Source organism: Lathamus discolor, chromosome 3 (assembly GCF_037157495.1).
Source record: "Lathamus discolor isolate bLatDis1 chromosome 3, bLatDis1.hap1, whole genome shotgun sequence".
Classification (NCBI taxonomy): domain Eukaryota; kingdom Metazoa; phylum Chordata; class Aves; order Psittaciformes; family Psittacidae; genus Lathamus; species Lathamus discolor.
Window position 1 is genome coordinate 141,058,046 of NC_088886.1, and position 15,049 is coordinate 141,073,094.

Consider the following 15,049-nt stretch of genomic DNA (forward strand, 5'->3'; position numbering starts at 1 on the left):
CATTCATTTAAAGGAGTCCCATTTATAGCAGCAAGTCCTGTCTTGTAAGAGCTGTCACCACCCCCCTAGAGCTGGGATGGTGACAGAGGAAAAGATCACCCACCTGATGCCTGGTCTGTCAGGAAAACAGTCTGGGATGTGAGAGAGCAAACACAGGTTGAGGACAGCCTGTGGGAAGACTTCCAGCTGGACAGTACATTTGCCATGACTTTGAAGGCTTGCCCATCACTTGCCTTTGTGCATAGGATGTTAGTATTGCAGCTTCCTCTCAAATTCTTCTGGAATATTCAGTGAAGATGCCCAAAAAACAGCTTCCCCGAGGGCATTCTGCAGTCTGCTATGTGGAATCAAAGCTCAAAGAGCCTGTCCAGTGGGAATGGGTTTGTTTTGTGTTATCCTTCCAGCAAGGGTTTATCCATGTTTGCTGGAAATTACAATATGAAATGCTCCAGCATGGAAATTTTGTGTGAGGATTATCGGATTTAGTTTTCTCAGTGTACTGCAACCCAGGCCTCCTGCTGGCACAGGACTCCTCTGGAGCTTCCACTGCAAAGGTTTGTGCCTGAAATTAAGAAGTCTGAACTCTGCTGAGGAATAACAAACAAGAATGTTTCCTCTGACTCACTCCTCCTGCATGACAATGCCTATTGAAAACCTTTGCTCTTCTCTCATTTTCCTCAAGCAATGTAAGTTTCCCAGCTGAAACAGAGCTGTAGCATTGTTTCGAGTGGAATTGCTTTGTTTTCTTCAATGGCCAGACATGAACCTTGGAAACAACAACAAAACCATGATTCTATTGCTTTTATTTCTTCTCCAGATTTACGCTTTATATACATGTACAGAGAAGACTGAGACGTTTCATGTTCTGAGTGTATTGGCACCCTCTCCTGAGTCCAGACAAGGATGGTTATCTGCAGACTAAGCAGAGGCTGCTGAGAAGCTGTAGTTGCTTGCTGTTGCCACCTGTCTCTTGCTGGGTACAGCTTGACACGTTCAAGGTCAGTCTTTCCCGTTCTCACAATGCGCGTGTGTGTTTGCAAGCACTCGTATCGGTTCCTTGGGATCAAATCCCTACTCTGGTGCTGAGACCTTACGGGGTGCTACACATCCAGTTTTAAAACAGACCCTCCAGATGTTTAGTATCTGAGTACAGTGTGATTATTTAGTTAAGAATATGTTCCTTTGGGTTTTAAAGAGCATCACGATTGTGCTGTATTTCTAATTCTGCAGCTGTTTCAGTGCGTGCAGCCGGTGCTGCAGCGGTGGAAGGCAGTTGGTTTTGAATCCATGTGATGTATCACTGCCACGTGCTTGGTGCCTCGCTACTGGCCTGATCCTGTGAGGTGTTCATCACAGTCCAAAAATAAAGCTTGCTCACAATGTGATGTATGGAATACTCTTACGGGGGAAGGGAGGAGAGCTTTATTGCTTGTATCACTTGACATTGGGACTACATGAAAACTGGAAAATATTACGCCATAGTAGTAGCCTTTCAAATCATCTCTGGGTTTGCCAACAGTGATTGCAAAGCTTTGTAATCCATTTTAAAGCCTTTTTTTCATCCTTCCATTAGCTTTTGTTTAGAAAACTTCATTCTTCTAGTGAATGTCAGGTAGTCCTGAAGGGTAAAGGGACTGTGTGTGAAAAACAGTGGCTCCTGTGTCTGATTCTCATGGTCTGTAAAAAGGCTGTATTTCTAAACAAATTAAATTCCATCCCTTGGTTCCACAGACCTATCATGTCACTGCAGACAGTTTGAGCAGTAGCTATGCCTCTTCAGCCTTCCTCTGCTGAGGCCACAGTGCTCACACAATAAAACAATTGGTCACACCTCATTATTGAGGTTATTCATAATAGTGTGCAAAGGACCTAGTAACAGATGTTTTGATATGGCTAATCAATTGCTATAGGTTTAATTAAGTTGATGCCTGCAAGTCTTTCCAATCTGCTTTTTCACCAAAGTTAGGTAATGGATCTTAATTACAGATTCTGGTCTCTATGAGACTCAAGCTTTAACTTCAGAGCATAAATATTGCTTGCATGCAATGATGATATTCTATTTTGGCCACGTGCACTGGAGTTTTGTGTCTCTAAGCTTCACTCTTAGAAAGCTACATTTGGACTTAGATGTATGACACTTGTTGTTTGGAGTGACACGCACAAATCCCCACACACCAGAATGAGAATTCAGCCCTAATCATCAAAGGGAAGTGAGGACTAAATGAATGTGTGTCATGCGTATCCAATTTCCCCCCTGATCTATGCAGAGAAAATACATCACAGTGGATGTCCTTCCATTTCTTCTTTGTTTAAACAGCTAGAAGGAGCTGTGTAAAATCACCCTGGGTTTCTCCAGGGAATACTGAAATAAATTAATATTGCTCGATTAGAAGTTCTGACCCATATTAAAGCCACTGGAACATGATAGGCCTATTTTGTCATGGCAGCATTCCAGCTTTTTTTTGTGTACTACTGGGATCAGAGAATGAAACTGGAGGAGCACATCTCAACTAAACTAATGAACAATTTCACCCGTTCTTAATGAATATTTTTCCTGTGACTGTATGCTATGGGATAGATTTCCTGTGCATCAGTCTCACCATGATGTCTGCTGTCCACTGTGCTAGGACATGTTCCCGTTATGCATCAGAAAAGACAGCAGAAGTCATCCACAGAAGAGAGAAAAATGGGGAAAGACAAAGGTCTGGCTTGGTTAAGGGCAAAGTTTAAAATGGCACAATTACAGATGGGTATCTAAGTCACAGTGGTTTTCAATGAGAACAGGATACAGTCCCTCATCTCTCTGAAATGTTCCCTTATACCCTGAGGCAATTTAATTTGGAAAGTATTGCTGGAAGAAATCTGATAGGTGAATAAAACGAGCAGTATAAAAAGCATGCTGTCACAGCGAGGGCAGCTCCCCAAGACTCGGAACCTGCTCAGAAGTCAATTGAAGTCAATGGGAAAGATTTCTGTTGACTTAAATAAGCTCTAGATGAGCCCTTGGTTTCAATACCCAGGTTTACCGCAAGTTTCTTAATTTGCCCTGAGCCATAACCAGGATGGGGACCAGATATTGTGATGGGATTGCTCAAAGTGGGGAGAGCATGAAAGGTTCTTCACAAAGCCTCACTCTTTGAGGCTCTTTTCAGAAGTGGATTATGAGCTGCTAATGTAGAACAAGTAATTCCTATTTAACCTGTGGTGCTTATAGTTGTAGGATGCTGTCAAGGCAATTGAAAAACATTTTGAAAATGAGGATTAGGCATTTAGGATAATAAGGACAGCATCTGTAGTCAGATTAGCTGGATAAAATGTCAGGGGCCACTAATCCTCCTGTTTCAGAGTATAAACTCACCACCAACTGGAATAATGAAGCAGATTCCTCAGTGGAACAATATGTCACTGTTAACCAATTTCCAGTATCATTTACTGTGTGCTGTCAGCCAGCCATGTGGATGCTCCCTTGAAAAGGGTTCTCATTGCCTGGGTAATGGCAGAGCTGTCTGTAACTCATGTAACTGGGGCCATTTCCCTGAGGTGATGGAGGCCTCTGGTGAGTGCTACACCCCCAGATGCACTGGGCTGGGTCCTTCTGGCTGCTCTAACCTCTCATAAGCTCTAGCAGTGTCTTGGTGCTGCCAAGAAGGCTCTGCAAGCTACAGGAGATGGAGAGTGTCTTGTGGGATGGAGCTTTATCTGTCTGACCTAGTTCAAGAAACATAGATGTACACATCCTTACGTTGCTCTGGGTTCCTTGGCTGGAATGGCCCTTCAGAGCACCCAGCAGGGAGGCTGCTCCATCAGCAGTAGATGGGCTCACATCCCTGGGCTTTGCATGGCCTTAACCAGCAGCAGCAGTTGTGGTTTGGGAAGACAGGATGAGCATCAGCAGCTCTGCTGAAGCCACTCAGCACAGGCTGGGTATAGATCACCACCACCTGAGTCACTGATGGCTCAGCTAAGTCCTATGGGGGAAAAAGAGAGATTATTCAGATGACTCAGAAAAAACTTTTTTACGTAGCATTAGTAACTAAGCCAGAAGAATTACGAGAAAAGAAAGCTGGAATTTAAGGAAATTCAACACAGAGATTGCATTTTTTCCAAGTTTTTATTCACAGAGGACGGAAAAGGAACCACTAATTTCTGAATATTTTTAATCTCCTCTTTAAAGAGATTTTGTTGCTAGGTAAAACTTCACTGACATTCCCCTGGGTTGCCTGAGGCTACTCAGTGAGGCTGGTGCCAGCTCTCTTTAACATATCTAGCAAATGTTGTCTTCCAGGCTGTGGTAATGGCTGCAAGCCCAACATAGCTAAATTAATGAAAGATCAATCAGAAGTTCACTGGGGCATTTGGCTTTTCCTATCTACATCAATAACAGAGCTGAAGAGATTTCTTGGAGAATACAGTTGAGGAGGAAGGATAAATATATGCTATCAGACTGCAATATTTAATAGTTTGAGCATCATGATCTGTGCCAGCAAAGTAGGATTTCTGGGGAACTCATTGCCTAATACTGATGTACCTCTAGAGATGACTCCACTGAACCTCAAGTAGGAAAAAGACTAAGAGTGGTTGTATCTCCTTACCTCATTCCAGCTCCCTGGGATGGGATACCAGGTGCCTACAGCTTGGTGTGCTGCGGAAGATGAGTGGCTGTAGTTCCCACTGCCTACAAATCCCATATGCCTTTTGCCCTTACAGCCTTCTAGGAAGGGTTGTGGCTGACTTGTGTGCTTGCTGTTGATGCTGAAGCAGATAGGGTGTATCAGATAAGCCATGCTGAGCAAGCTCACCCATTTGTATCTAAGAGGGCTGCGTGCTTGTTCTGTACTGGCAAACCTGTTTTCCCCCCAACATTGCTTCTCCTACTCCATAATATGCCCTGGAAAAGCAAATAAAAGAAGAGCAGTTTTATCTCCTGCCTTCTTCGTGTCTCTTCTCCACAGTGTGGAGGTGCTGAATTTCTTGATGCAAAGCCTAGGAAGTTGTTTTTCACAGTGTGAATCAAATAATACATTGTCCTGTAATGACGTCCTAGGAAAGGAGACCTTCAGAAAGGTCAGCTGGGAGCAAATCCTGCAGCCAAAGAGCTGCCTCTGGTCATGGGCCAAACTCCATTTTCACTCAGCTTGACCCAAAAATCAGCTTCTAGGAGAACATTTTGAGAACTGAAGGATTTGGTTTACACTCACATGTTCATTCCAAACCAAAATAATCTCTGATAGTGTGCAAGCTCCAACAGACGTCAGACTTAGGGAGAGGTGGCAGGTATATGAATTGAATTCCTGTTGCTTTGTCTTTTGTGTGTTTATTTAACTAAAGTAGCTTTGATACAAAACTAAAAAGACCAGTCCCAGAAACTCAGAAGATGGCTGGTAATTAGGGTATCTTTGGAGAGATGGAAACCCGCAGTTCAAATTCATGCTCTGAAAATGCAGAGGAGTTTGAATTTTCCTAACATTGAGAATCATAGAATCATAGAATAGTTAGGATTGGAAAGGACCTTAAGATCATCCAGTTCCAACACCCCTGCCATGGGCAGGGGCACCTCACACTAAACCATCCCACCCAAGGCTCTGTCCAACCTGGCCTTGAACACTACCAGGGATGGAGCATTCACAACCTCCCTGGGCAACCGATTCCAGTGCCTCACCACCCTAACAGGAAAGGAATTCTTCCTTATATCCAATCTAAACTTCCCCTGTTTAAGTTTTAACCCATTACCCCTTGTCCTGTCACTACAGCCCCTGATGAAGAGTCCCTCCCCAGGATCCCTATAGGCCCCCTTCAGGTACTGGAAGGCTGCTATGAGGTCTCCACGCAGCCTTCTTTTCTCCAGGCTGAACAGCCACAACTTTCTCAGCCTATCTTCATACGGGAGGTGCTCCAGTCCCCTGATCATCCTCGTGGCCTCCTCTGGACTGGTTCCTATTTTTAATTATTTATAATCTTATCAAACTGTGACTATTCAGGATTATTTTTTCCATCAGTGCCTGTCTCACCTTCCCTCTGCCTGTCCTTATCACTGGCTTTTGTTTATATCACAGGGGTCCCGAGAACTTTCCTTGCTTCTCTCATGTGACATTGCCTGCAACGTCTGTGCTGCTGCTCACAGTTTTAGTGTCACTTTTGAAACTGGGAGGGTAAGGACGCGATTGAGACTGGGAGAAAAGCGAATACGAATGGTGTCATTCTGTCCGTTCTTTCAGGAGTTACCTTTCTCATGGGCAGAGTTCAACAGGCGCTGATTGACAAGTTTGCCTGAGGCTGCATTACTTCAGCAATTGATCTGCTTACTGGGAAAAAGTGTGAAATGTCAAGTTCTCTACAGAAAGAGAAGTGGAAAGGGGAAAACAAAGAAGAGGAAAGGTATGGCTATAAAAGCTGCTTTGTCTTTGTTATAGATCTTCATCCTGCAGGTGCCCAGTTAAAGAAAAAAAGTGGAAAAGCCTATCTATTGTATCTACAACCTAATCAGTTTCCTTGTAAGCTATTAAAGTAATGGAGCTCTCAGTGCCTGAAATGGATTGTGTATTTCTTGGTTCAAGGACAGCACTGTGTGTTTTTCCAGTTTTATAACTGAACATTTCTGGAAATCCCAATTAATTTCATACGTGATTTCAGGTAAGGACTTTCCCTGACTGAAGGGTGTTTTTGTTTCTGCCTGAATCCTGAGACTGAGCTAATCCAATGGCTTTGCTTCAGTCTGTTTATGGACTGTATGGTGTTGTTGCATTATGGATTAAATGTGTGTAATGTTTGGAAGATTGTAATGATGTGTTATCACAGCCAAGGGCAGTCCAAGTAAAAGCTTTGTGGACTGTGACTGATGGGTAGGTTTAAGTCGCTTCTTTCACCCCAGGATTACCAGCCACATTCTCATCACGTCTTTTTTTAACAGTGGAGGGAAAGGGGCTGGGTTTATGGGTGGATTAAAGCATCTGACACTGTTCAGACAGGATTCTTTTTTAGGTGCAGAGTATCCTGACATGACAGTACTTTGTATGGGGAGCTGTGGCTTCTTTAGGGCTCTTGCTTGAACAGATACAGCCTATTAGCTAAAATATGTAATAATTCACACTTAAGCATCAGGTAAACTAAGTGTTCATTAGGCTCTGGATGGAGCTGAATTTAAGGCATGTTCCATGTGTGAAATCTTGCTGTCTGTAAAAGGCCTGTGCCTGTGGTGGCTTCTGTGTCTGGGAGAGGGATGCATTTCTTAGACGCCCCATGATTTACCTTCTTACTAGGTACAAATCCTAATATTCTACATGATTGCATGATCTCTGCTTCTGTCTCTCTCCCTCTGTCTCCCATTTTCAAGACTCTCTTTAGGTGTGTGGTTGTGCCATTTATTAACATAAACTTTTGGCCACCTTAAAACCTCCTGGACCATGGCCTTGTAAGGACTGTGAAGAATTGCTGGAGCCTGCAAACTACAGAAGTTATAGAAACTTTTGCACTTCTTGCTTTCCAAGGGATCTTGTGTATTTCATTGCCACCCCGGAGTCTGTTTGCTCCTGTGATCGTGGAAAATGGGACATTTCGGAGTGATCTAATTTATCCTCCTGCCTGAAAGGTGGACTGGTTAAATCATTCCTGCCAGATATTTTATGTAACCTAATTTTAAAACTGCTGGTGTCAGAGGCTTCAAAATCCCACACACTCTCATTTGCCATGAGGAGGCTTAATCTGAACTTCTGTTGCTGTGATTTAAGCCTGCTTTCTTCCATCTTCTTCACACTGCGTATCCAAAAAATATTCCATTGTTCTTTAAAGGTTATTTTTTGCCTTCAGTCTTCTCATTTCTAGACTAAACAATACCCTTTCCATCATCCTTTTTTTTGGTTTTGTGGCTCTTCTTTTGTAGGCTTTCGATTGATGTTCAGCTGTGATCCCTTGTAATATTCCCCACATCCTATTCAGAACAACTGCTATCCGTCTAGTCATTCCACATCCTGTACTTTCCCAGACAATATTTTCCCTTCCTAAGTATGGGACTTAGCACCTGTTCTCACTCAGCTGAATCCTGTGTTTTGCAGACTGTTCCTCTGATCTCTCCAAATCATCCTGAAAACTCTTCCTCTGCTCCAGTTTTCCTACAAAACTTTACCCCACATGCAGATTTCGGATGTGTGATCTGTTCCGTTACCCAGGCTGTCAAATAACAACATAGGAAAAGGACTTAACTCTTACAGATTCCCAAATGATACGCTTTTCTAGTTTGACAGCAAACTACTCATGCCAGCTGGGAGAGAAGTCTTCCAAGAAGCTGCGCATCCATCTTCTTGTAGCCTCACTTACAGCGTGTCACTGGTTTTCTTTTATGAATGTTATCTGAGATGGTGAAGCTTTTGCTGTGTTATCTGTGACTATAACTCATTGCTCTTCAACTCATGTTTGGTTTTATTTGTCCTTGCTGTTCTTTTTCTATGCCCTTTCTGTGCTGATAAGGAAAAAGGTAAGCTTGCTACTAAACTCGGAAGTAACACAGCAGAATCCCTCCAGAGTTCAAGTCAGATGTCTTTACATTCTGATTGTTTCCCTATCCTAGATGTTAGATGTTTCAACAAACGGATCTGTTAACGCAGATAATAATGATTACTTTTTTTTCCTACATAAAATAATGTTTTGGGTTTTTTTCCCCCCATAATTGCCTGTCTCTCAAGACTGCTTTGTTATTTTTCAGCCCTTATGATACTTATTTACAAAATCTATTTCTACAATCCAGTGGATGTTCTTCAGATTCCCAGTAGGAATATGAACGGAATGTTTAAAAGCCCTTTTAGCTTTTCTGAAGGGGAAGGATCTGGTGAAAGATTAGCAGCTGTGGTAGCTCAGTCAAACAGCAAGAACTGGAGGTTCTGAGTCGAAAGGCTAATGTTAGAAGATGACCTCAACAGGTGAGCAGATCCTTTCAGGTAACTTCAGAGTCTTCTGCATTAAGTGTCAACGTGAATCTGTCTGTTGAGTCTTACTCCAAATGTATAGATCACAGGAGCCAACTCAGATTCCAGGTCAGCAAGATCATGTTTTCCACTGGAAGCATTCCAGATGATGCTAAACATCACCAAATAACTTCAGGCTCACCACAAATGTTGAAAGCATACCTCAGACTTGAGGGGCATGCAGTCTCACCTACCTTGTCTAAATGCCACACGAGTTGTTTCAAATCAGTGTAGCATCTTCACAGCAAATGCTGCATGGATTTAGTACACTTCTGCACGCATCTCTTTCAACTGCAGAGCTGGCCTTGCTGCTGTAGGCTGCCTCGCATTACACAGCTGCGGGACAGCACGTCAGTGGATTCCCCACTCTTCTGGTTCACCCAGGGCCCACGGTTCCCTCAAGAAGGTTGTCTCAATGTAATGGCTCAGTGCCACTGTCTGGCATGCAGAACATTCCTGGTTTGTCTCTGGAGATCTGCGATGCAAGTGCTGACATGTAACACCACAGCTGTGCAATTTGTCAGCAGACAAGGGGGAAGGAGCTCTCCCTCGCTCCGTCAGGAGGCAGTGCAGCTCTGGCGTTGGCGCTGAGCGGGCTTTGCACCTTCCCCCAGTCAGAGCACCTAGGCAGGTCACGCCAGCAGACGGGCCCCGGACAAGTGGCCTGTCAAAAACTCAGCCCTGCAGAACATCCTTCACAAGTGAGGGGTCCCAGGAATAGATCTGTTTGCCACAGAGCAGATCAGCATGTGTCGGTCACTTTAGTCCAGACCAGCCTCCCTGACACGGATAGGTCTCTCATCCCTGGCTACTTTTGGTGATGGTTATCTTTTCCTATTGCCCATCACATGCTAGGCTCTCAGGACACCAAAGCAGAGCTTAGGTACGATAACTCCTTCGGTTACCAGATGTTTCAAATGTGTGGATCTGAGAAAATTTTCATCATAAAAATAATCATTAAAAAAAACTTGATTTTGTGTTGGAGGCAGCACAGCAAGCCCAAAACCCCTATGGACTGTACTTCTTAAGGAAATACAAGGTTTTCTTGATAACTACCCACTCTTCTTTCTTGTTTCAAACCCCAGATGCTTTAAATGGTCATTTAAATAGATTAATAATTTAAATGGACATTTAAATGGGTTATAATTTAAATGGACTTTAAATTAGTCCCCAGTGCTGTTCAGCAGCAGTAGCAGTGTACAAGAACTATCAACAACTAAGTTTGTCTCCAAGCGAAGAGGGGTTTGATTTTATACTTAAATGACTTGCAGCAAAATCCACGTGGGACTTTTACAATGAAATTAGTATACTCTACAAGATGATAAAATCACAATGGCCAAACATCAGTTGTAGGTGCATAAGGTTGCGCAGTGTTTGGTTCTGTGCTCCTTTGGCATCCTTTTAAAGATCAGTTGTCTTTATATAAAATTTAAATGGCCCTACTTTGCATTGTAAATTTTGTTCAGTTTGTCCTTGAGCGCTGGTAGCATTCATCTCTATCAATTGGTACTTAGGAGTTTTGCAATAAATCAGCATTTTTCCCTGGGGAAAGAAACTATTAGGGTTTAGACTTTGCCTCTGGCTATGCATATATCCATAGAACTTGCATGCACATGAAGAATTAGTATTTAAAGGCTTGATAAATTAAGCTTTCTAAGGGCTGCATATTTCTAATCTAATATGCTTAAAAATTAAAAATGACTGAAGTAAAAGCTGTACTAAATGTGATAATTACGGTTATATTCACTAATAGTAAAGGGGTAGTAGTTATTACCTGCAGCTTTAGGGATGAGAAGAAGTCATCCCCAGTATAAGCACATATGCACTTGAAAGTGGGGTGGGGTGGGGTGTGGTGTGTGGGTAAAAAACTTAAATAAGTTATTATTGTAAATTCTCTTGTGCTTCTGGGGTCATGAAGGATGAGAACCAGAAGTGAGGATGACTGGAAACAGACCACTAATGCCATGATATGAACTTGAAGTATGCAATAGTGAAGGCATGGAAAGATAAGTTGGGCTATTAACATGCACAGTTTGGTTATCTCAAGAGCCAAAAGTAACATCAAGGATTTTTTTTAAAGCACAGTTGTTCAGAGCAATTTAACATTCTTTTTTTACTGTGCCCGTTATGCTTTCTTTGATTCCTTTTTGCTTTTCTTTAAGCAACTGGCTAATGTAGTTAAAATGGTAAACATTTGCCATTTCTGAAGCTAGAAAGGAGCATGACACAAGCCATTAATGACATAAGGCAGTATTTTGGGATCAAACACCATGTGTAAACATCCTAGGTATGATCAGTTGCACATTCCAATGTTTTCTAAATTTACAATATGTGAATTGAGGATTATACTGTCACCGGCCTGAGGTGCTGAGCTCTTCATAGTAAATGCGAAAGGACAACATTAATTTATTCCATGTTGTTCTGCATCAGGACTAAAATCTTGCAGTATTTGCTGCCACATATTTGAAAGTCTCAGCTCTCCATGGCTGAGTGTCTGCTAGCTTGTCTCCTTTTGCATCTCGATCTGCTAGGATCTCGAAGGTCTATGATCATCACTGCAGCGGTCAGTCCAGCTCCTGAGTTTTGTCTTTCTTCCTTTGCAGATCTGGGACAAGGCTGGTGCATCATTCATAAGCTTCATTTTCTGATTGTTCACGGGGTGGTTATTGTGCTTCCAACCTAAATTTAGTCAAATTTTTCACGTGGTGCCGTTCCCCTGTAAAAGCATCAGCTCTATAGACAAATACCTTTTAAAGCACAAGGTCTCCCCTCTTATTTTCTTTCCAACCATTAAGAAATTTTCTGGTACTTTCAAATGTCAGGTCATATTTTTGTTTGTTTATAAATCAACCTGCTTGCCTATGCTGAATTTTACCTGGTCCTTTGTAAACGTGCCCTGAGTGTTTCTGAGCACCACCATTCCAACTGGCATGCAGGCATGGGCAGTGGTGCTCACACAGGTGCAGCAAAAAGCAAAGCAAGAGTGACTGCAAGAGAACCTACCAGTTGTGGCCAAGTGTTTCCACTCACACCCAGTGAAAAGAAAACCAGCAGAAAGAACAAGTGAGAAGGGGTGCTGACTGAAACATTTCTCAGGAGCAGCTGATACCAGAAGCTCATAAAAGCAAACAGAGACTTACCCAGGAGGCAGATTCCATATACCCAGGCACTGGAAATTTCTGCTTCAGTCTCCAGCTTCTTTATCCAAACAATGATCGGAGAGAGCAAGTGAACATGCACAGCAAGCTCCAGAAACAGGGCTCAGCATAACCTGGGAAAAGCTAATGTGCTAATAATCATGATCTGCCAGGCCTGAAGTGTTTTTTCATCTTTTTTTCTGTAATTTATAGCTATTTTCCTTCATTAGTTTTAGAGTCGAGTAAGAGAGCTCTTTCCTGCCTCCCTCCGCAGTGTGCTAAGGAGTACGATGTTGCCATTCTTCCTAGATGAAGTCTTTTATTCCTGCAACTGGATACTTACGTTACTTCAATCCTATTTAAGAGCTGACATCTTATTCTTTATGAAATCATTTCTGTATTTTAATGACTATTGCTTCTTGCAAAACCATCACAAGACTATCTACATCACTATCGAGATCACACTTCATAAACCTGAATTAAAATTCCTGTGCACTGTAGGAACAATAAAACCCAGAGTTTATTCTCCATTATTTCTGTCTGCCTTATCCATTTTGGGAATAAGCCATATTGCACACGCAGTGGTATCTAAGCTGGTTCTACACTTTGCAGCTTAACCGAGCAGGACAATCATGAAGAGGCACAACACTTGGGAACAGGCCAACCCTGGTCCCGAAGTACTGGTATTATCTTGGTTTTCTATCTTTCAGTTTTTCCAGACCCCTCTTTCCCTGATAACGGAGGGTTGATTAGATATTAATTTTATAGAGGGTTACTTTTAGGGTATTGAATTCACAAGAGATTAAATTTCAGGTCGTAGAGAAACAGGTTCAGGCACGAACCTAAGAAAGATCTTAGTCAGACTAACAGGCACATTGACTTCATATAGTCCTTTATTCTTAGATGTGTTTCCTTGCTACTGTATAACTGTATGGGTAAGTGAGGTCTTAAAGCAATGAAGTTACAGCTATTTTTGCTATTTGATGCTGAGCTATTTGGGAACACAGTATCCTGTGCGTGCCTTTTCTGCTTTACGGCCCCTTTCTTTTTTCCCTGAGTTCTGCCTGTGCCTTTGTTAATCTGCCCTCCTAAAAATTAATATTCTGAATGTGAGGCCATGTTTACCAAAGAGCTGCTGCTGATTTATACCCATGCAAGTTACACCAGCAGTTAGATCAGGAGCTCAGTTTTAGCATGCAGACTCCTGCAACTGGCGAACCAAAAAAGGCATTGTAAAAGATGAGGGTTGTTTTTAATCACATTGGGGGATGCAGAATGCATATTCAGCTCAGCTGAAGCTATTAGCTAGGAGTGGTTGTTACATGAATGCTTGCTAACACCCATGGCATAGATACCTTGAAAAAATCCACAGTTTTAATCTAAAATTATAGACAATGAATACATTGGACATCAGCAACAGGGAAGTCAGCGTTTTGCCAAGTTCAAATCACCATTAGCTGACTGTTACGCTAACAGTATGCCACTCTAGCTGAGGAAAAAGCACTACAGCTGCTATTTCTTCATGTGCATAAGTAACCACATCCCATCTTAAGAGAACAGGAACTCGTATAGCAGCTTGCACTTGTTCAGTTCTACTGCAAAATGCAGACCCTAAAGCGACGTTGTTTGGCCTAGGTACTGTTTGTTCTTTCTTGGGGCATTGCTCCAGAAATACTGTAAGGCTTGGACAGAAACCATTTATGTTGATTTCTTGAAGAAGAGAGTCCATGAACTTTAATCTGTGCTTGTTTACAAGCAGTTATACAGCTGCCCCTTTATATCCATGCAGGACAACCAGTGAAATACCTTGGCATCTGAGTGAGACTTGTGCTGCTGAGTTCAAGTGCTGAAGGCCAGGTTGGATAGGGCTTGGAGCAACATGCTCTAGCGGAAGTTGTCCCTGCCCATGGCAGGGGTTTGGAGTTGGACGAGCTTTAAGGTCCCTTCCAACCCAAACCATTCTGTGATTCTATGAAAAAGGAGACTTGGGGATGAGGACTGTGGCTTTAAATGGAGTGAATGGTGAAGATCTTTGCAGAGCTTTTAGAGCCCCTGCTGAGGCTGAATGCTGAGTTGTACACTCTATGTATTAAATGCAGAAATAGTGCCTAGTAAAACACGCTTGATCCATTTTTACAAGTGATGTAATATAACTGTCTGTGTGAAGTAACACGTTCTTGTGACTATCCACCTTCTAATCCAGGGCCATGCATTAGTGTCATAGCTGTGCTCCTGCTGCCCTCAGAGCCATGAGTCACCATCTTTCACTTCCTCAAATAATTACGGGCAGCAGAAAGTGGCTGTTGCTTGGCCTCAAGGGCTTTATGTGCTGCTGTAACAGGAGGAAATTCACACAAAGCTACTTTTTCAGTGGATGATCAGTGGACACCCGATACTCACTTTAAACTTAAGGCAAATACAGCACTGCACAAAACGCCTTGTTACCATACATTGCCCCACCTGTCTGCCAGATCTTACCTTCCCTTGGCTGGAAGATCAGCCATCTATTCACTATGCAGCACCGACCAGCCCTTGGCTGAACCAAAAACTCATACAGCCCAGTTCTCCACTGCTCTGCACCTGGTTAGTGCTCTCCATCTGCAAAGAGCAAAGGACGTGATAAATGCAAATAGCTTATCATTTTCCGGTCCCTGGTGCTAGTATTTTGTACCCCTTTACAAGGCTACATACTTGTAAATGATTACACCAGGTGCAGAGGGGACGAGAACCTGACTCCCTCCAAAACTAATCTTTCCCCTAAATCAGGATTAATTTTTCAAAGGCGCCAGGATGTTTCTGCTTTCCTTGGTGCGTGAGTGCCTGTGTTGGGGGGTGGGTGCACAGCGTACGGAGGCAGTGCAGGAGCAAGTACTGAAATGGCCTTTGACTCAGCCCTCTTTAATAGAGCGCATTACAAAGGATGCAATAAGACCTGGAAGGAACGTTTTCGTGTTACTT

The 15,049-nt window shown here is 42.8% G+C and overlaps 1 protein-coding gene across 2 annotated transcripts in view; it reads left to right on the top strand.

Annotated features, from left to right (window-relative positions):
• Positions 1-213: 213 nt before the first annotated feature.
• RBM20 (RNA binding motif protein 20) overlaps positions 214-15,049 on the top strand; it is a 125,198-nt gene continuing 110,362 nt past the window's right edge. The window contains exons 1-3 of one of the 2 annotated variants that reach the window (XM_065672223.1): positions 214-686; positions 818-998; positions 6,216-6,375. In XM_065672223.1, coding sequence (XP_065528295.1) covers positions 6,320-6,375 — 56 coding nt within the window. In that variant the 5' untranslated portion in view covers positions 214-686; positions 818-998; positions 6,216-6,319. Of the gene's footprint in view, positions 687-817; positions 999-1,361; positions 1,387-6,215; positions 6,376-15,049 lie in introns of those variants that run through there. The other variant, XM_065672224.1, reaches the window with a different exon arrangement.